Below are 20566 nucleotides of genomic sequence, written 5' to 3'. Positions count from 1 at the left end.
CCTCTGCCCGGCTTTATTGTCTAGTGTGCCAATGGACTTAGCTGAAATAAGACAAAAGTCTCTGAAACATTTGGTAAAGGTCTCAGCAAACAGGATGTTGTGGTTTGAATAAGAAGGGCCCCTCATAAATTCATGTCTCTAAATGCTTGTTGGTGGAACCATTTGGGAAAATTTAGGAGGTGTGGCCTTGGAGGAGGAGTGGCCTTGTTGGAGGAGGTGTGTTCACTGGGGGTGGGCTTTGGAGTTCCAACACCCTTTGCCAGCCCATTAGCTCTCTCTCCTGCCCAGTGCCTGTGGATCAGATATAAGGTCTCAGCTACCGCTCCAGTGCCATGTGTGCGGCCTGCTGCCCTGCTCTCTACCGTGATGGTCATGAACTCTAACCTTCTGGAACCATGAGCCCCCAAATTAAATGCTTTCTTTTGTAAGTATTTGGTCGTGGTGCCTCTTCATAGCAATAGAAAAGAAACTAAGACACAGGACAAGTGGTAGCTACAGAGTTGCAGGATCTTGTTAAATAGAAGCCGTTAAATGTTTAAAGAAATAAAAATCCCTTTACAGTTAAAACACAGATCTAACCACTACTACTGTTTCTGGGATTGCCATTTCATAACTGGTTACTACAGCTAGCACAGTGGAGACCCTGGCAGCAAAAGTAGCTACCTCAGTTAATTAATCTTTCATTTTATTGGGCATGACAAATTTAAATCAATAGTTATATACATTTCAATTGGCTTTGAAAATTATAAATTTACAAACTCAAGTTCCATTTGCTTTTGGGATACCATCTTACAAGGTCTCCAATTGCAGTAAGGCTCGTTAAGGAAGGGAATGGCTCAGTTGCCTTTAGCCTACCGGCTATGAGTGGGTTAAGACTTCTGTTGGTCTTTTCTGTGTCGAACACACAGATTGCAAGCCCAGTGCCACTTAGAGATCTTTGGCAACAGTTAACTCTGCAGCTCTCACACAATTGAGCCTGTATAATAATATCTGGGGGGCACTCACCAACCTAAGACAGAATGCCTGTGTGGTGGCCTGGACAAGTGTCTCCATGACAAGTAAGGGCTGACATCCCACACAACCTAAGTCAGAAGCTCATTTTTTAGTAAAAGGGAGGGACCTGTAGGGTCCTGCCCTGCGCCCCCCCCCCCCCATTTTGCGTAACTGTTGCCTTGCTTGCTGACCTTGACCTTGATATCCTCCCTGTGCTAATTCCCTGGGAGATTTCACCCTCCTGAATGCTTAAGGGAAGCTCCTTGTCTGTGTATCCAGCATATTGGGCGTTAACAGATTAGATGCAAGATTGTAAAACATCAGAAGTGGGGTTGGAGATTTAGCTCAGTGGTAAAGCGCTTGCCTAGCAAGCACAAGGCTCGGGTTCGATCCTCAGTTCAAAAAAAAAAAAAAAATCAGAAGCGAACTTCTGCCCTCTGGGGTTCTCCCATTGTGCTGTAAGCCTGTATTTAAGACCTCCTCCCTCCTTCAATAAATGTCATTCAGCATTCAAAAAGAAGAAGAAGAAGAAGAAGAAGAAGAAGAAGAAGAAGAAGAAGAAGAAGAAGAAGAAGAGGGGGTCAAGATCATGATGCGGAAACCCACCGAGACAGCTGACCAGTGCTAGTTGGAGCTCACTGACTCTGGACTGACAGCTCGGGAACCTGCATGGGACCAAACTAGGCCCGCTGAATGTAGGTGACAGTTGTGTGGCTTGATCTGTTTGTGGGGTCCCTGGCAGCAGGACCAGGATTATCCCAGATGCATGAACTGGCTTTTTGGAGCCCACTCCCAGTGGTGGGATACCTTGCTCAGCCTTGATACAATGGGGAGGAGCTAGACTCTCCTTCAACTTGGTATGCCAGACTTTGTTGACTACCATGGGAGGCCTTACCCACTCTGAGGAGTGGATGGGGGTAAAGTGGGAGGGAGGTGAGGAGGCGGGAGTAGGGGAAGGAGGGGGAACTGGGGTTGGTATGTAAAATGAAAAAAATTTTAAATAAAAAAAAAACACAGGTCTAGCTATGGCACACTGCCAAATGACATATGTCTATGAGAGAACACTAGGAACATGCGGCATGCCTCCTGTGATTGCTACACAAGCCAAATCCAGATGTGTACTCTTATGCTTTGACTCTAGTTTACACGGCCCCAGAGACTTCTCATGCCGAGGGTTTGCCTACATTAAGACAAACTTGAAACTTCATTTGACTATAGTGCTTACAGGTGAGCCTTTGGAAGGTGAATAGGATTTGGATAAGAGTAGCATTCCCTTCATCGAATTCTAATGCACTTGTAAGAAAAGGAAACAAGCCAGGTGAGGTGGTGCATGCCTTTAATCTCTGCTCTGGGTAGGCAGAGAGGGAAGATCTCTGAATTCAAGGCCAGCCTAGTCTACAGAGTGAGTTCCAGGACAGCTGGGGCTACACAGAGAAACCCTGTCTCAAAAAAACAAAGGGGGAGGAAGGAAGAGGAGGAGAGAGAATAATCAGACATATAGACATATACGCACTCTTTGTCTCTTACCCTCTGATGTTTTGTAACACCTCAGCACAACCATCATTAGATGTGGCCTCTTAATCTCAAACCTCCAGAACCAAGAGCCAAAGTAAAATTCTTTTTCCCATAAAATAGCCTGCCTTGGGGGATGTCATGTCAGCAAAGAAAAATGAACTAATCACCACCCATAAATGAAGTCTAGAGGGACATTCACTGGCATGTTAGTGACAGATGTCTGTGGCTGGAAAGATCTCCTGTACGTTATTCTGAATATCCCAGCAGTTTTCCTAACACTGAAAGAGGAGAAAACACAAAAAGACTCACAGTCCCAGGCACATAAAGAGCTTTGAAGATACAGCGAAACTGAAGAAAGGGAGACAAAGGAGGAAGAATGGTTACCAACAAGAAGACCCCGGAATGTGCATCCCGGCTTCCTAATCACCAGCATCCAATCTAGAGAGCACCAACCAGAGAGCCTGGCAGGAGCGGGCATGCCTGCAAGTCACCCCCTGCCCATCTCACCTCCTAGAAGAAAGGTGGTTCTGCTCTTGAACTCAACAATTTAACCCTGTGGCCTTGTGTAAGAAACACTGAAGGGGGCTGGAGAGATGGCTCAGAGGTTAAGAGCACCGGCTGTTCTTCCAGTGGTCCTGAGTTCAATTCCCAGCAACCATATGATGGCCCATAACCATCTGTAATAAGATCTGGTGACCTCTTCTGGCCTGCAGGCACATATGCAGATGGAGCACTGTACACATAATACTTTTGTTTTGTTTTGTTTTTAAGATTTAATCTATTTATTATGTATACAGTGCCAGGAGTTGAACTCAGGACCTCTGGAAGAGCAGCCAGATGCTCTTAACTGCTGAGCCATCTCTCCAGCCCATTTTTGGTTTTTTCAAGACAGGATTTCTCTGTGTAGCTTTGGAGCCTGTCCTGGGACTCGCTCTATAGACCAAGCTGGCCTCGAACTCACAGAGATCCCCCTGGCTCTGCCTTCCAAGTGCTGGGGCTAAAGGTGTGCATCACCACTGCCCACCATAATTTTTTTTAAAATACTTAGAAGGAGGAGGAGTAGGAGGAGAAGGACGAGGCGGAAGAGGAGGAGGAGGAAGAGAAGAAGAAGAAAAAGAAGAAGAAGAAGAAGAAGAAGAAGAAGAAGAAGAAGAAGAAGAAGAAACACTGAAATGTGATGGATAACATCCCCAAGATAAATATTGCCCACCAGAAGAAATATGTCACATCATGAATAGAGAAGGCATGATCTGCTACCCTGATTTACTAGGTGTGGTTCAGTAGAGATACAGAAACTCAGACCACAGAGTTTTGCCTTTATCTAGCCTTCTAACCTATCCATTCCTGGTCTATGACCTAGATTTCTGCTGCCCTCTGGTGGCTCAGTAACCAGAGAGCCCAAAAAGAAATCCTTTCACAATCTGTGTGAAGCTGGTCTGTCTACACACCGATTCCCTTGACTCAACAGATCTTGACTCAACTCAAGAGCAACTTCCCACCCTTATCACCTTACACCCCCACTCACTACTGATGTCATGCCCATGGGAGAAAAAAAAGTGAGATTCCGAACAGCAAGAGGTGCTGGTGCCCCTTGGTATTGCTGGGGAAGGGCACAGATGACTCAGATGATCAAGGAAAGAGGCAGAGAGTACGGGTCTTTTCCAGCCCCCCACGTGGGGGTCAGACACCCACTGCAAGGAAGCTGAGGGAGCCAAGTGAGGGTGGCTTTGCAGTCTGCTCAAAGGTTAATCTGGGGTGCAAAGATGGCAGACGACTAGTAGGATCAGGACTCACAGGGACCTGCTTCACAAAATTCAGGCTGAAAGGGACTTAACCCCTGAGGAAGAAAAGCTTGGCGTGGCTTCTTTGGTTTAAGACACAACAGTAAAAGAACAGCCTAGAGATTGCAGAAAAACCTGGAAATTTAAGTTCTCTCTTGTTCCCTCTCTCTTTCTCTCCCTCTGTGTGGGTGGGTGTGTCTCTCTGTGTCTGTCTGTCTCTCTCTCTCCCTCCATTCCTCCTTCTCTGTCTCCCTCCCTCTGTGTGATGTTTAAGTAAACAATGAAATGATAAGCAAAACAATGGATGAGGGATCTCAGCAACTGGTCAGTAGTCCATGAGATATCAGCCCTTCCCAGAGTCATGACTGTCCTGAGCCAGCCACCATGGCACAATGCAGACACTTGTCATCAGATCAGCAACTCCAACACATGTCTACTCAGAAAAATGAGTGTTCTCAACACAGTAATATCCAGAATTTCACTTAGCATTTTTATATTTATTACAGTGTGTATGTGTGTGTGTGTGTGTAAAAGAGTATCTATGTCCAACATGAGATGACTGGTCAAATAAACTAGCCAAGAGTTATGTGTGACACTACAATCTCCAGGAAATCTCAGCTCTTGGAGGTAATGTGCTGATTTGTTTGGTGCCACAAGGTGGAAGAATCAGAAACCACGTCAAAGATCACCCTCAGCTAAGATTCACAGTGGAAACACACCTTGAGTATAACGGATGAAAACCAAAGCAGGAGATGGTGGTGCACACCTGCAATCCCAGCACTAGGGAAGTGAGCATAAGAAGATCAGGAGTTCAAGGCCAGCCTCAGCTACATAGACACTTGAGGCTAACCTGGGAAACATGAACTTCAAAAAGCAAAAAAGCAAACAAAAACTGTCTTGTAACACACTTGGTGTAAGACAATGACATTTTTAGTATCTGACAGACAACAAAAGAGGAAAGTAGAAAGCCTTTTTAAAATATGTGGTGACGTTGGAAAGAGACGGGGATGAACACAAGCCTGATGATCTGAGTTCAATCCCCAGGACCCACACAATGGAAAGAGAGAACCAACTCCTCAAAGTTGTCGTCTGAAAGAAAGCTACACCTTCACTGTGCACATGCAACTTACACACACACATACCAATTACTCCATAGGTTCCACAATGCCAGAGCCATGCACAGGTAGACCCACTCGCTCCCCCACCTCATCTGAGCCCCTACACAGTACAGACAAGAGGGTCCATGCCAGTCTTTTATTGGGAAAGAGAAGCACCTGTCCCCAGGGCTGTGCCGTGTGCTCCAGGCAGCAGAAGCAAAGAGGAGAAGGCCTGATATCCGTGGGAGTGTCACAAGCCCCAGGACATCACCCCTTCTTGGCTCCCAGAAGATTCCAGACAAGTCAGAACAGCTAGGGTGCTTGAAACTCTGCAAGGAGAAGACATTTCAGGTCACAGCTGTACCTTTCCTGCTCCAGCTGCCCAGCTGTTTCCCTCCCCCCCTGGGGAGCCTCGATGGACTTCCTAACTGGTTCTGAAGACTCTTATCATTTAGAAGTAGGTCTCGTATCTCCTGTTATCAAATAGGAATGGTATCTGCTCTGTTTTTCGTTTTTGTTTTTTGTTTTGGTTTGGTTTTGGTTTTTTGGGTTTTTTTGCCCTGCCCCCAGCCCTCATGGCCCCAACACATCACATGTATTCCCACCCTCTGGGACATGTCACATCTGCTTAGGCTTTAGAGCCTGGATCAAATCCTATCTCTCCCAGAAAGCCCTCACCAGAGAGCCACACCCACTGTAAACACGGTAATCCCACAGTGTCCATATGAGGGGTGTGGTCTATGACTCATGATCCTTCTGACCACGTTCTTCATGGCCTTCAAGAGCGCTAACCTTCAGAAGCCACCTTCCCAGGCGCTAACAGGGAGTGTTAACAGCAGTGGAACCTGTTAACTTCATAGCTGGTCAGAGATCGCCATGGGCAATACTCACCTGGCTGGGATGTAGACCCATCGGTGAGGTTGGAGTCTGCGGGCAGCTGGGGCAGCTGGAGTCGGGGGACGCAGAAGCGGCCACAGCCTGACTTGCAGCACTTTTCCTCAGGCTGACAGTTCTCATCCACCATGCAGCTGACAATACACAGGCCCACCAGAATTCTGGGACAATGGCCGTCCCGCCCTGGGGAGAGCATCAGCACAGGGAAAGGTGCAGGGAGCTGGCTCCTCTCTTCCCAAATTCCCATCAACAGCTTTTAGACTCAGGCCCCAGGTGAATCAACCCGGACTCTCAACTCGATGGGGCTGGAGGCAGAGGAGCTGGAGGGCTGAGACACCTCTGACGTAGGAGGTATCAAACTCCCAAAGCCAGCTCCTGAGAAGTTGGTAGAGTGCAGAGAGATAAGGTCCTGCCTTCTCCCTATGATTAAGTTCCATGTCACTGCCTGGTCTGGCACTCTAGAAGATTGATGTCCCTGATTTGTGCATCAGTGGGGGGGCGGGGTTATATTATCGTGTGTGTGTGTGTGTGTGTGTGTGTGTGTGTGTGTGTGTGTGTGTGTGTGTGGTGAGTGGTGTGTGGTATATTATAATGTGTGTGTGGTATGTGGGTGCATGTGTATGTGTGTGGAGTATGCATAGTGTGTGTGTGTGTGTGTGTGTGTGTGTGTGTGTGTGTGTGTGTGTGTGTGTGTGCGCGCGTGCGCAATGGGATACTTGCTTTTAGTGTTGGGCAGCAGCAGCTACAACTCACAGTCGGCCATAGGACTACCATAGCATACAGCTGACACCCTGCAGTGGGCTGTTTGTGTTGCAAAGGCAGAAGGTTTGGGTGGGTCGAGAGTTGTGCTGCCTAGTTTTATGTCGACTTGACACAAGCTAGCGTCATCTGAAGGAGGAAACCTTAATTGAGAAAACGCCTCCATAAGATCTAACTGTAGGACATGTTCTAAATCAGTGATTGATGTGGGAAGGCCCAGCCCATTCTGGGTGGTGCCACCCCTGGGCTGGCAGTCCTGGGTTCTATAAGAAAGCAGGCTGAGCTTGGCATGGTGGTGCATGCACTCAGGAGACAGAGGCAGGCAGATCTCTGTGATTTGGAAGCCAGCCTGGTCTCCAAACTGAGTTCCAGGACAACAGAGCTGTTACACAGACAAACCCTGCCTCAAAGAACAAAACAAAACAAAAGAAGGCAAGCTGAACAAGCCATGGGGAGCAAGCCAGTGAGCAGCACCCCTCCATGGTCTCTGCATCAGCTCCTGCTTCCAGGATCCTGCCTTGTTGAGTTCCTGACCAGACTTCCTTCCATGATAGACTTCAATGCGGAACTGTAAGCCAAAGAAGCCCCTTCCTCCCCAATTTGTTTTTGGCCATGGTGTTTCATCATTGCAATAGTAACCCTGACTGGGACAAGAGTATTAAATGGACTTTCAACTTACAAGATTCGCCATTTCCAGTGAATTTATCAGGTCAAACCCCATTACAATCAAGGAGCATCTGTAATTCCTCACTTGTCTTCCCTAACAAGCTGCATGTATGTACAGACAAATGGTTGGACATTGCGTAGGAATATAAACAGACTAATGGGCTGGGAATGTAGCTCTGTATGGAGTGTTTGCCCCACATCCATGAAGGCCTGGGTTCAGTCCCAGGCAGAGCATAAACTGGGTATGGTGGGACACACCTGGGACCCCTGCATGCAGGTAACAGAGAAAGGAAGATCAGAAGTTCAAGATCATCATGAGCTATATAGGAAGTTCAGTCAGCCTGGGTTGCATGAGACCATCTTAAAAAAAAAAAAAAAAAAGATTGAGAGATTGAAAGAGAGAGGGGGGGTGGGAAGAGAGAGAGAGAGAGATCTGAGACCAGTAAGTGTCTCAGGCCTGTAAGGCCAGCACACAGGGACAAAGCCAGGGCTCTGAGTTTAAGACCAGCCTAGGCTGCATAATGAGACCCTTTCTCAAAAACAAACAAAAATTGATCTGAAAAACCAGTGATAGTAGGCAACTTCTTTACTGGACAGAGGCAATAGACCCCAGAAGAGGGGATGTTTACCCCATGCACAAAGCAGAGCCCAGACCGAAGCTTCGTTACCACACCTCCCACCTCTAGTTCTTTCCATGCCAACGTTGACCTTTAACCCTAGAAGAAAGGGTTGGGTTGGGTTGGAGGCCAGGGGATGGTAAAGACAACTGGCTCCCCCAGGAAGGTGTCCACAGGAAGCTCCTCCAAACTCACCTGGCACCCAGCATGCGCTTGTGACTCTCCTCCCAAAGAACCAACATACCTCCCTCAATGTCTCCTCGGCAGGCGTGGCCACAGCCAGTGCTGCAGCATTTGTGTCCCTGGGGACAAGATGTGTCCCCATCACACAGCTCCTCACATGGAAGAGGGTCAGCAGGACATCCACCACTTAATTCTGCCATAGAATCAAAGCATCGAAACTCAGATGTGCTCAAGCCAGGAACATAAAACACACCTTTCACTGGACGTAAATGTAGATTTTTAACATGCAATACACGCCGATATTTCCACATTCATTCTACTTCTCTGGCCATGAACTACACTGGCTTTGGTGCTTGCGACATGAAAAAACACTGTTCAGCTCCAATCCACCAGAGCAAAGAATGGCGTACCTTATGTTCACTCTCCCTTCCTTGACGCTGTGACAAACATACAGTGTTTGACCCCAGTCAACTATATCTCCTGGGATTTGTGCCCTGGCGAAGGCCCTTCCACACTCCGCCCTATGACTTACACTTACCAGACAGGCACTAGCAAGCATGGTGCAAGCAGAAACTTGAGAGCACCTGCACACAGGAGCCTGTCCTCCTGGAACACCCCTCTCAGAAGCCAGGAACGGTGCTGCAAAGCAGCCTGAGCTAAAGTGCGGTGTGATGAGATGCACTGTGGACAGGGAACACAGGAGAAACGCATTCCCGGCGACTAAAGAGAAGGTTCAGGTGCCACGTTTGCCATGCTTTACTGAATTTGATCCCCAATGCCCATGCCAAAGACTGGGTGTGGTGGCAGTGGGATGGTGGAGACATGCAGACATCTAGGGCTCACAGACCAGTCGGCCTAGCCGAATCAGCAAGGGAGACCCTGACTCAAGAAACACAAGATGGGGCTGGGCAGTGGTGGCGCATGCCTGTAATCGCAGCACTCGGGAGGCAGAAACAGGCAGATCTCTGTGAGTTCGAGGCCAGCCTGGTCTACAGAGCTAGTCCAGGACAGGCTCCAAAGCTACAGAGAAACCCTATCTGGAAAAACCAAAAAAAAAAAAAAAACACAAGGTGGACAGCTCCTGAGGGATGATACTCCAAGTTGACTTCTGGTCTCCACATACATGTGCACGTACACACAAATATGCAGAAATTTAGTTGATATTAATTAATTAATTAAAATAAATAAATAAGCTAGATGCACACCTTTAATCCCAGCACTCAGGAAGCAGAGGCAGGTGGATCTCTGTGAGTTTGAAGCCAGCCTGATCTACAGAGTGAGTTCCAGGACAGCCAGGGCTACACAGTAAAACCTTGTCTCAGAATTTACCAAATAAGTAAATAAGAAATACCATCCCAGACATTCCAGCTCTACTGAGCTCACAGCGGCATGTATGAATGACCTCACCTATACCACGTGGGGAGATCAACTGTCCAGTAGAGCCTGGTCACCCTTACAGATGTGATGAGGAATTAACGATTGTTTCTGATCACTATATCTGGGGACAGTTTGCTATACTGTAAATGAGACTCATTCATAAACCCCCAGGTCTGGTCTGAGAAGCAATGAGTCTGGCCCAAATGACTTGCTTCCCCCATATTCTCTTGCAATTAGAGGTGACCACAAAATAAGATGCTTTTGTATCCTTTTTAAATAATTTATTTTTATGTGTATTGGTGTTTTGCCTACCATCTCTGTGAGGATACCAGATCCCCTGGAACTAGAGTTACAGTTGTAAGCTGCCATGTGGGTGCTGGGAATTGAAAGTGGGTCCTGCGGAAGAGCAGCCAGTGCTCTTAACCACTGAGCCATCTCTCTAGCCCCTGCCACTTCACTTCTTTCTTCTCCCAAAGACATACATGCTGTGAAGGTGTAAGGCAGCCTTCTTTGAAGTAGGAAGCCACTAGCATGAGTACCAAGTCGAGGACTGGCAAAGTGAGAGGGAGATGCTTCCTTCTTGGTACCATCATTGAGTTGCCATGGCAGCTCTAACATCCACTTCACAATTCTTGTAAACTGAGGACAGTGAATCATTATTCTGTTAATGTTCTGTTGTCCGTAGCCAAATACATTCCAGATGTGCCCCTTCATCACTGCTGTGACAATAACAAAATCCAGAGAGGAGAGTAGGGCTGATCCAGAACTAGAGTAAGCTAGCAGCTAAGCAGGACAAAACTTAGCATCCTGACTTGCAATGAATTACATTCTACCACGACATCTTTAAATGATGCAGGCAACTTGGCCCCAGGAACAGGCACACCCAAAGAAGACTGCATCCAAGCCAAAACCAATTCACCATGATTCATTCCAGTTCTTTAAATGTGGAGGTAATTAAGTTTCGTAGAAAACCAAAACATGCCTAGCCCAGAGCCTCCAAAGCAACAGATTATGTATGATTACACATGGCTGGCTCCAGGGAGTCTGCCATGATGGAAAGAGCAAGTGTTGGACCCCAAAGATGAACCATAATAGTCTTGTGTTCTGGGATTTTCCTGCACAGGAATATTCTGTGTTGTTATGATGTCATATCAAAACTACATGCCCTGAATGTTTAATTTGGAAAACATAGTTACTGTAACTACCTGATGTATCTCATGACACCTACTCATCATCCACTTGACGAACACTGCAACACACTAAACAAAAACAAACTTTACTCCACCATTGAGAAAGCTGGATAGAAATCACCCCAGAAGAAAACTACACTGTCACCAGCTTCTCAGTGTGTCAAACAATGAACCTAAAAAGAGAGCCACCATACTTACTAGGAGTAGCCATTTTAACAACCTTAGTTCTGCTGGGACCAAGGCCAGGAGACTCTGCTCCTCTGCTCTTCAGACACAGCAGAGACCTTACCTCTGCTCTCTCCTAGCCCAGCTTCCCTTTAGCTCCCTAGAGTTTTGTCAAATTTCAAAAGCAAGGAATAGAGACCCCTTATAAGGTAGGCTGGGGTCCTGAGGACCAGATCACATCCCCTTGACCATTGCTCAGCACTACCATCGTCCTTCATAACTCAAATCCATGTCAAACGATTCCTGTCAGCTCAAACACGTGGACTCCATGGGACTTCATTACCTCTAAATCAGACTATGCCATCTTCAGTGGGGTTTTTTGGTGTTTGTTTTTGTTTTTTTCAATTTTATGTTCATTGGTGTTTTGCCTGCATGTACATCTGTGTGAGGGTATCAGAAGCCCTGAAACTGGAGTTACAGACAGGTGTGAGCTGCCATATGGGTGCTGGGAATTGAACTCAGGTCCTCTATAAGAGCAGTATGTGCTCTTAACCACTGTGCCAGCCCCCATATTTTCACATCCCTTTTTATTTATTTTTATGTGTGTGGGTGTTTGTCTGCATGAATGTCTACATGCATGCCTGATGCCCAAAGAGGCCAAAAGAGGGTATTAGATCCCTTCTGGGATTGTAGACAGTTATAAGCTACCACATGGGTATTGGGAATTGAACCTGGGTCCTCTGGAATCTCTCTAGCCCTACCATCTTCATTTTTGTTTGTTTGTTTGTTTGTTTGTTTGTTTTTTCAAGACAGAGTTTCTCTGTAGCTTTTGGAGCCTGTCCTAGGACTCACTTTGTAGACCACCTCTGCCTCCCGAGGGCTGGGATTAAAGGCATTTGCCACCACGCCCGGCCTCCATCTTCATTTTTAAGTGTTTGTACCCCCTCATGCTCTCCTGAAACCAGATTCCTGAGAAGTGCTAAGCGCCCATCCTTGTCCGGTCCCCAGGAACCCTGTAAAACATGGTGCCTGTGATGTCTTTGGATAGAATGCTCTGTCCTCGATGTCTCAGTTCTGGGGCTCAATAAGCTCACAACAAATTATGCTGCCAGGGATCAGGACAAGAAACAGGACTGGTAGCTAGAACTGGGATGACCACCCCCACCCTCCATCTGCACCTCTCCCAAAGAGCAGGGAAGTTGTAGTCAGTAAACGGGCTTTAGTCCTGCATCAGCTTCAGTTGTACCTCCCTGGGAACCCCTTCTGTCAAAGAGTGTCACTGCCACCCTGTCACTGGGACAGATACTTCACACCATCCTCGACACACCCTATCCCTCAGAATCCATAGCCATTTACTTCTTTACCTGGTCCTGTCAACTGCCTTTAGGTCTCTGCTTTTCCACATCTCCACATCAGCATTATGGTGAGCTCCTTGGCCTAAACCATGATCATCTCTCACCCAGTCTGCCATGATGGCTGCTCACCTGGTCTTACATCATCTACACTTGCCCTCATACATTCTTTGCACACCAGAACAGCCTTTTCAACATGAAAACTGGAATAGACCTCTCCCTCTTTAGACTCCCATATATATATATATATATATATATATATATATATATATATATATATATATATATATATATATATATATATATATTTGGCTTTTTGAGACAAGTCTCATGCAGCCTAGACAGCCTTAAACTCGACATGTAGCTGAGAATGGCCTTGAACTCCTGGTCCTCCTGCTTCTGCCTTCCCAGTGCCAGGATTATGAGAATTTCCACCATACATGGCTTAGGGATTTGTGGTGATATATTGTATACCCTAATAAACTTCCCTGAGGATCAGAGAACAGAGCTAGCCACTGGATAGACATAGAGATCAGTCACATACCTTTTAATCCTATCACTCTGGAGGCAGAGATCTGTCTGGATCTCTGTGAGTTCAAGGCCACACTGGAAACAGAGCCAGGCAGTGGTGGCACACACCTTTAATCCCAGCACTGGGAAGCACATACTCCTTTAATCCCAGGAAATAATATGGCAAGGCAAAAAGGATAGATAAGGCGTGAGGAAACAGGAACTCACTCTCTTTAGACTGAGGATTTCGTAGATGTCAGAACTAGTGGCTGGCTGTTCTGCTTCTCTGATCTTTCAGCTTTCACCCTGGTACGTGGCTCTGGGTTTTTTATTAAAAGACCATCTAAGATTCAAACACAGGTACTTCTTTACAAATATTTTTCAATTTGTATTTATTTGTGTGTGTGTGTGTGTGTGTGTGTGTGATATCTGTGTGATTATTGGGGCATGAATGCCACAGTGTGCCTGTGCTGGTCAGAGAACAACTTCTAGTCAGTCTTCTGCTTCCACCACTAGGTTGACCTGAGATCCTCCGGTTTGTGTGGCCTTTACCCAGTAAGCCAACCCACTGGCTTGAATCACTGCACTTAGAATAAAACCTGGGAAGGAAGCCCAAAGCTGCCCCAACTCAGAGCCTTGCCACCTCCCCAACCTCAACTGGACCTGCCCTCTTTGGTTTTCTCCAATCACAATAGCCTTTGACTTCGTTAGGAACAAATCTCACAGCCTGTCTTTTCGGCTCCCTCTTCACAACCCTCCACCAAAGGTGGGGAGCTTGTTCACCATCGGTACCCACATGCATGGCAGGGCTGACTCTCTTTACGGAGTGTAAATAAGTGATTGACGAGTCTGTGGGCGGGTCAAAATGCAGACGAGTGGAGAGGGAAACACACCAGCTAGCGCTGGACTAACTGTTGGAGGTCCTGAGCACTACCTGGCAGATATAACGCAGACTCTTCAAATACACTTCCTCCGGACTTCGCCATCACTCCATGAAGATGACAAGGGGAGACTGAAAGAGATGGACACACTTGCCCAAGCCCACTGAGCAAACAGAAGAGTCACCACAGGCCACGTTCAGACCAGAACTTATCCCTGAGAGCAGGGTCCAGTGTCTACCTCAGGCAAGCGGACTGGTGCTCCACCTTTGTCAAACAGACCAGCTCTGGCTACAGTGTACCTGTGAGGATGTCAAAGGTTTTTCACAGCTCAGGAAGGAGAGCTTCCTGGGAATTAGTCTTATCAAGAGCAACCCTGCTCTACAACAGAGGCTATAGATGCTGAAGAAGTAGGTAAAGACTTAACTCCACCCGGTCCTGCTCAGCCTGTGGGCTCCCTGGGATCTTCAGACTGCTTCCAGCCAGCCTGCCTAACCCCAAGGGAAAAGAAAGTCCCATCTCTACTGGCCAAAGGCCAGAGTAGCTCACAAAGGTACCACACCTGGGAAGCAGCCTCACCCTAACCCCACATTTCAGACTTGAGCGCCAAACACTGAGAAGATTGTATGAGGCCCTACAAGCTGACCGTGAGTGCCTTGCCCACAACAGATTCCCAGGTTTGGTCTGAGAGCTGGGAACGGAGCATCCTGACAAGGACTACAATGTTCTAGTCTCTCTTCTGAGCAGTCTATCCAAGACAGCTGTCTAAACCAAGTACAGATCACACCACCATGTACTAAAAAGGAGCTTGCGACCAGGGAGATACAGTGGAAAGGAAGGGAGACATGTGCTGTGGGGTCTCAGAGAGGGGGTGATCAGCAGGGCAGTGGGAGAGGGACTATTGTACTCCTGGGCCGGCTGCAGTGTCATATGTGCCTATAATTGCAGCATTTGGGAAGCTGAGGCAGGGGGACTGAAAATTCAAAGCCACCATATGCTACACAGACAGACTATTAAAGAGGAGGGGGAAAGGTCAGGCTTGAAGAGGAGGAGAGAATGTTATAGCCCAGCCCCAGCCCCCACTAGGAGCCTAAAGAAAAGAATCTAATGTATACTGAAGGACTAACACACCCTTTAACTCATTATAACAACTCTCCAGGCTCTTTCCACCTTACAGAGAAAGAGAAGCTTGCCTGGGGATCCACTTGTCTCAGACAACCCAAATCTATGCTTGCAACCCTGACACACTGTGTTCTCAGGTGAGAGACTGGCTCCAGTTTCTGCAGACAACAGAATGTCATTCAGGAGACAGAGGCACGGGAGTCACAAGTTCCGGGCAAGCCTGAGCCAAACAGTGAGGCTCTGTCTGCACAGGAGGAAAGGACAAACAAGAAGGAAAGAAGAAAAGAGCCAGGTTTGGTGGTACATGCATGTAACCCTAGGACTCAGGAAGTGGAGGCAGGAAGACCAGGGGCTCAAGGCCAGCCTTGGCTATACAGAGTATTGGAGTCCAACCTGGGCTACCTGAGACTGTCTCAGAACAAAAGTAAAGTAATAAATGACCTCATTTCAGAAAATAAGCCACCTAAGAAAAAAATGTATCAAGAAATATTTTAAATCTATAAAACACCCTAAAGTCTGAGCAACAAGCAGGCATAAGGTTGCATATTATATCTGGGTTAGCTCTCCAAAAGCCAATGTATACATCTAACGTCACTCCCAGAAAAGGAGTTTGGAAAATGAAGAGAGATAGGAAATGTGATCCTGAGAATACTGAGAAGTATAAATAAGCAAAAGTAGCCATGAAAAATCTAAAATAGCAGGAAAATAATTAGTTCCACACAGACACCACCAACAACTTCTTTTTCTTTCTTTCTTTTCTTGTTTTTTTTTGGGGGGGTGGTTTTTCAAGACAGGGTTTCTCCGTGTGTACCCCTGGCTGTCCTGGAAATCACTGTAGCCCAGGCTGGCCTCGAACTCACAGATCCACCTGCCTCTGCCTCCCGAGTGCTGGGATTAAAGGCGTGGAACACCCGGTGACACCACAACTTCTAATAACTTTGAGTGACTCTAAAGGACTGGTAAAGGAAGCATGGCTACAGCAGAAATGTGTCATCTTTCCACTCCCACTGCCACCTCCCTGGTGTCAAAGGTCTCTACCTTCTACTGGCATTATCCTCCCGTCTCTGTGCCTAGCCACACATCTCTACATAGGATTCTCTCTTCAATATCCAGCCACACCCTTCCCTCGACTGGTTTTAACTCCTCCCAGCTGCAGCTTAAATGTCACTACCCTCTAGATATACTTTCCCTAACCCCCAGCCCAGTGTGAGTGCCCATTATTCTCTCAACATCCTTTATCGCTTCTTTGTTGTCCTTATCACAATTCAAAATCAGGTATTTATTTGCATGTTTTGTCCAGCACAGGGTACCCAGAACTCATCACTGGATGTAGCAAACAATAAACATTCAATAGATGTTTGTGGGGAAAAGCCGAAATATATAAGTAGAGAAGTAGGTCATGATGACCCTGTAAGAGTCTGAAGAAGGGGTCTCTTTCCAAAGCCTCCCTAACACTGCAGAGTAAAAGAAAATCTGTCTCGACTATTAACAAGACACTAGCCTGCATGTGTGCAGAGAGAGCAGAAAGTCTCGGAAGCAGGTGAACAGGAGAGTGTGTGCTGTCTTCTGCAGACATCAAGATTCTATTCTGCTGTCTCTGTATAGGTTCTTGGGGTACATTTTAGTAGAGAATCTCTCAACTGACATGGGGATTAGGAATTAGTCAGCAACTTCCTACTCAGTCTCCACAGAAGAATATGTGGCATGGCCTCTTGGCATCCTGCTCTGCTCGGCTAGGACTAATCCAACAAGTGCTCGTGACTTGGGTACTCTGTATGTCTTTGTTCAGTTCTCAGAATATAGCTGGCATTTGTATTGTTTCTCAAAGTAAACTTAAACCAGTTATCAGGGAATGATTTAGTACCCTGGCATCAGATAGTGTGTGTATGTTTGACAAAGGAGGAAGTTAATCTGCCCGTGGAGCAGGAAGAGTGGAACTTACCTAGCTTCTGTATGAAGAGTAAGACTACACATCTCTTGTTGCAGCCAAATGTACAGCATCTCTTTGTACTGGATATGCCTTATGTGTGGTACACATGTTAGAACAGAATGGTCTCTGAATGACTTTGGGACTACCTCTTTTCCTCTCTGTTTCAAAAACAGACACACAGGAGCTGGAGAGATGGCTCATGGGTAAGAGCACTTACTATTCCTATAGCAGACCAGGGTTTAGTCCCAAATTGTCTGGACATTTGGTGCCCTCTTCTGGCCTATGAGGGCACCCACACACCTGTGGTGCATATAAACTTGAATAAGCACACACACATACAGATTAAAATATGTTTTTTAAAAGGCATAAGTTGGGGGGATAATTCAGTCAATAAAGTGCTGGAGACAATCTAGAACGTGGGAAGCTCTCTGGTTCTATCCATCCAAGAGATAAGGCCAGGGAACACACTGAGATCTTGCCCATCATGACAACATACCCCTATGAGGTCTGCTTGATGGGCCTTGGCTCAGCCTGTGCTGCGGCATTTCTGCCCAGCAGGACATGACCTATCAAGTTGGCACAGATATTTCCATGAGTTCTGATCAGGAAGGCACTGTCCCTCTTTTAATGAAAGAGATTTCATACGAAATTGAGATAATTGCCTAGGCCTAAAGAGATGGGGGTCAGCCTCTACCAGTGGAGGCTGAAGAAATGAAGAGATGGCTTATCTGTTAAGAACATTTAATGTTCTTCCTATACCTCCAGTTCAAGGGGATCCCACTCCTCTTCTGGCCTCTGCAGGCACCTGTACACACATGCCATACATACAGAGAAACATCTACAAAATCTCTTTTTGTTTTGTTTTTCGAGACAGGGTTTCTCTGTAGCTTTGGAGCCTGTTCTGGGACTCGCTCTGTAGACCAGGCTGACCTCAAACTCACAGAGATCCACCTGCCTCTGCCTCCCGAGTGCTGGGATTAAAGGTGTGAGCCACCATTGCCCAGCCATCTACTCAAATCTTTAAAAAAATAAAAAATAGGGAAGGAGAGCCAAATTATCTCGAGGAGCTCAGCATCTCTGTGCATTCCTCTGCAGATTATCTCTGCAGCCCCTTCTCTCCTTGCCACACAGATACGCACCCCCACAACTACTAAAAAACAGGCAAACCAGTAGTGCTACAGAGAAAGACAGACAGAGAAAGGGGGCTGCTGCATGGCCCTGTCCTCATTTGATGAGCTCTAGAAGATAGCTGGAAGGTATATCCTTATAAGACCTAACTCCTTATTGCAGAGAGTGCAACAAAAACCAAGCCAGCCAGGCGGTGGTGGCGCAGACCTTTAATCCCAGCACTCGGGAGGCAGAGGCAGGCGGATCTTTGTGAGTTCGAGGCCAGCCTGGTCTACTGAGCGAGATCCAGGAAAAGGCACCAAAAACTACACAGAGAAACCCTGTCTCAAAAAACAAAAAACAAAACAAAACAAAAAAACAAAAACAAAAAAACTAAGCCAGCTTGTCCTTACTGTCCCGACAATCTTTCCATCCAGTTCTTCCTACAGGTGACGATTGGCTCCACAAAGGAGAAACCTTAGAAGACAGGAGATGATCCCTCCCCTAGTAACTGTCTATTACTTTTAACCAAGGACCCCAAATGATAGCTCACCATGCTCTCTTGCAGTTACCCAGGATGCCAGGGACCCAAGAGCAAGAAGTGCCTTCATGAGGAAGAAGTAGCTTAGCATCCTGCTGATGTTGAGAGTTGAGAGCTCAGTTCAGAGCAGAGGGAAGGACAGGACTGGGTACCTGCTGTCAATCCAATCCCAACGGTTTCTTACGTAATAACCCCCCAGGAATGTCTTCTTCCCCACAATAACAACAGTGATTGGCTGCTGGAGTGTGGAAATCTTCCTGGCACTGCCAAAGGGCACGTGTGATGGGAGGGACCAAATACTGCCATACAATATACATAATACTCTTAGACAATGATGGGGATCCCAATGGGAAGCTAGGAAAAAGGAGAGGTAGCTATTGGGTTAACAGTCAAAGAGAGACCAGAGGGCTTTGGAAGGAAAATGACAGAGGGTGAACCAGACCACCTGTTCTTCCTGGGTTCACACTGGGACTCTGAGAGGGCAGACCAGAGAGGAGAAAAATAAACAGTCCAAAGCTGGGGTCAGGAGGGCTGGGAGGGCTACTGACTCAAACCAGCCAGTTTATTTAGTATCACAGCTCTTTACACACCCTCACTGGGGAGGCAGAAAACAAATCAGTGAAGTTCACCCAACAGGAGAGTTACAGGGAGCTCAACTCCTCTTTTGCAAGGTACATTCTGGTACAGAAAGCAAAATATTTCATATCTCAGGGTCTGTAATATTTAACTACACATTTACATGGAACCGTCGATCTCTGGGCCCTGGCCTCGGCCCCCCAGAGCCCTGGCACCAGACCATTGCTGGCTTTGCCAAGAATGGTTCTGGCAGGGAACAAAAGCTCAGTGTTCTTCCTTCTGTCCACAGGATCTGGAAGGGCCTTTGGCCCTACCTAGCCCCTGACAAAGGGAAGAACTGGAAAGACAACTTAATAAGAAAATAATTAAGCTAGTGGTGTAACCGAAGCGTTCTGTCCCATCTTGGGAACTGTCAGAACCACAGAAAAGCAGCATCCAAGTGTTTCAGCATCAATACAAATGCACAAACAGTTTACAACTTGGTCCTTGTGGAAGAGAGTGAGACTGGACCATGCAATTAGAATGCAGGAGAACAAAGATCCCGTCCCACAGTCAATGTTCTTAGCCCTTTGCTTTGAGACGGGGTCTTGCTATGCAGCCCAGACTGGCCTCAAACCCCTGAGCCTCCTGCTACTTCTTCCTGAGTTCTGGGATTATGTACAACATCACACCTGCCCATAGCCAAGGTTAACAATCATAAGACAACATCTTTCCTAATGCAAAACTCAAAACACTTTACGCTACCTGATTACTGTAACCTGCACGAAGTAACGTTATCACCCATAAATAAATCCAGTTCTCTCACTGACACCTCTGAGACAGTGCTCAGTGGGGCTCTAGAAAACACCACAGTTGCTAAACCCTTCATCCCTAACCTATCCCAGAATCAACCATCTAGGGGAGGGAAAGCCAACTCTCTAGAACAGTGCAAGTTACTTCACAAGCCAAAACTCAACCTCCATTCTGATGTCTTCAGACAAAAGAGACAGACCCCCAAGGCTAGTGGGTATTTGGAACGGCACGAGCGGCCCTCCTTTTGTTGGCTTTCTGGGGCCTTGTACCAAATTATCAGATGTTCCTGCAGTTTTCAAGACTGAACTTCGGACAGCCCCCATCCGAAACCCTGTGCTCCCCAGCTGCAGTCTAAGCTGCTCACACCCGCACCGGTCCCTTGACTGGACGGTATCCGAACACCCACACTCGGTCCCCAGCCGTCGTCTTCCAGGGGTTTGGAAGCCCCAACCTCGTCCCCCACACCCAAGATCCGGAAATCCACCGCGTCGCGGCTCCCCGGCGGCAGTTCGGTTCCCATA

At 47.0% G+C, this 20566-nt stretch overlaps 1 protein-coding gene across 3 annotated transcripts; it reads right to left on the bottom strand.

Annotated features, from left to right (window-relative positions):
• Nucleotides 1-5529: 5529 nt before the first annotated feature.
• Wfdc3 (WAP four-disulfide core domain 3) lies at nucleotides 5530-20552 on the bottom strand. Of its 3 annotated transcripts, none has more exons than XM_036183035.1 (5): nucleotides 20410-20552; nucleotides 18690-18772; nucleotides 8567-8698; nucleotides 6278-6463; nucleotides 5530-5715 (listed from the first exon to the last, which is right to left on the bottom strand). In XM_036183035.1, exons 2-5 carry the CDS (start codon nucleotides 18766-18768, stop codon nucleotides 5699-5701), a joined length of 414 nt encoding a protein of 137 aa, XP_036038928.1. In that variant the 5' UTR covers nucleotides 18769-18772; nucleotides 20410-20552; the 3' UTR covers nucleotides 5530-5698. The 3 variants fall into 3 exon arrangements, with proteins under 3 accessions (XP_036038928.1, XP_036038929.1, XP_036038927.1); XM_036183036.1 differs by having other exon boundaries at nucleotides 20418-20552; XM_036183034.1 differs by lacking the exons at nucleotides 18690-18772; nucleotides 20410-20552 and having other exon boundaries at nucleotides 8567-9404.
• Between the last annotated feature and the right edge of the window lie 14 nt (nucleotides 20553-20566).

The sequence above is a fragment of the Onychomys torridus genome, chromosome 4 (assembly GCF_903995425.1).
Source record: "Onychomys torridus chromosome 4, mOncTor1.1, whole genome shotgun sequence".
NCBI lineage: Eukaryota > Metazoa > Chordata > Mammalia > Rodentia > Cricetidae > Onychomys > Onychomys torridus.
The sequence above is the reverse complement of the archived record's forward strand: the minus strand, read 5'-3'. Positions and strand labels throughout refer to the sequence as shown.

Coding starts and splice junctions, on each gene's coding strand:
- Wfdc3 (XM_036183034.1), bottom strand. CDS start 8,816: ATGTGGAAATATCGGCGTGTATTGCATGTTAAAAATCTACATTTACGT. Junction 6,464..8,566: donor CCGAGGAGACATTGAGGGAG/GTATGTTGGTTC, acceptor TGCTCTCCCCAG/GGCGGGACGGCCATTGTCCC.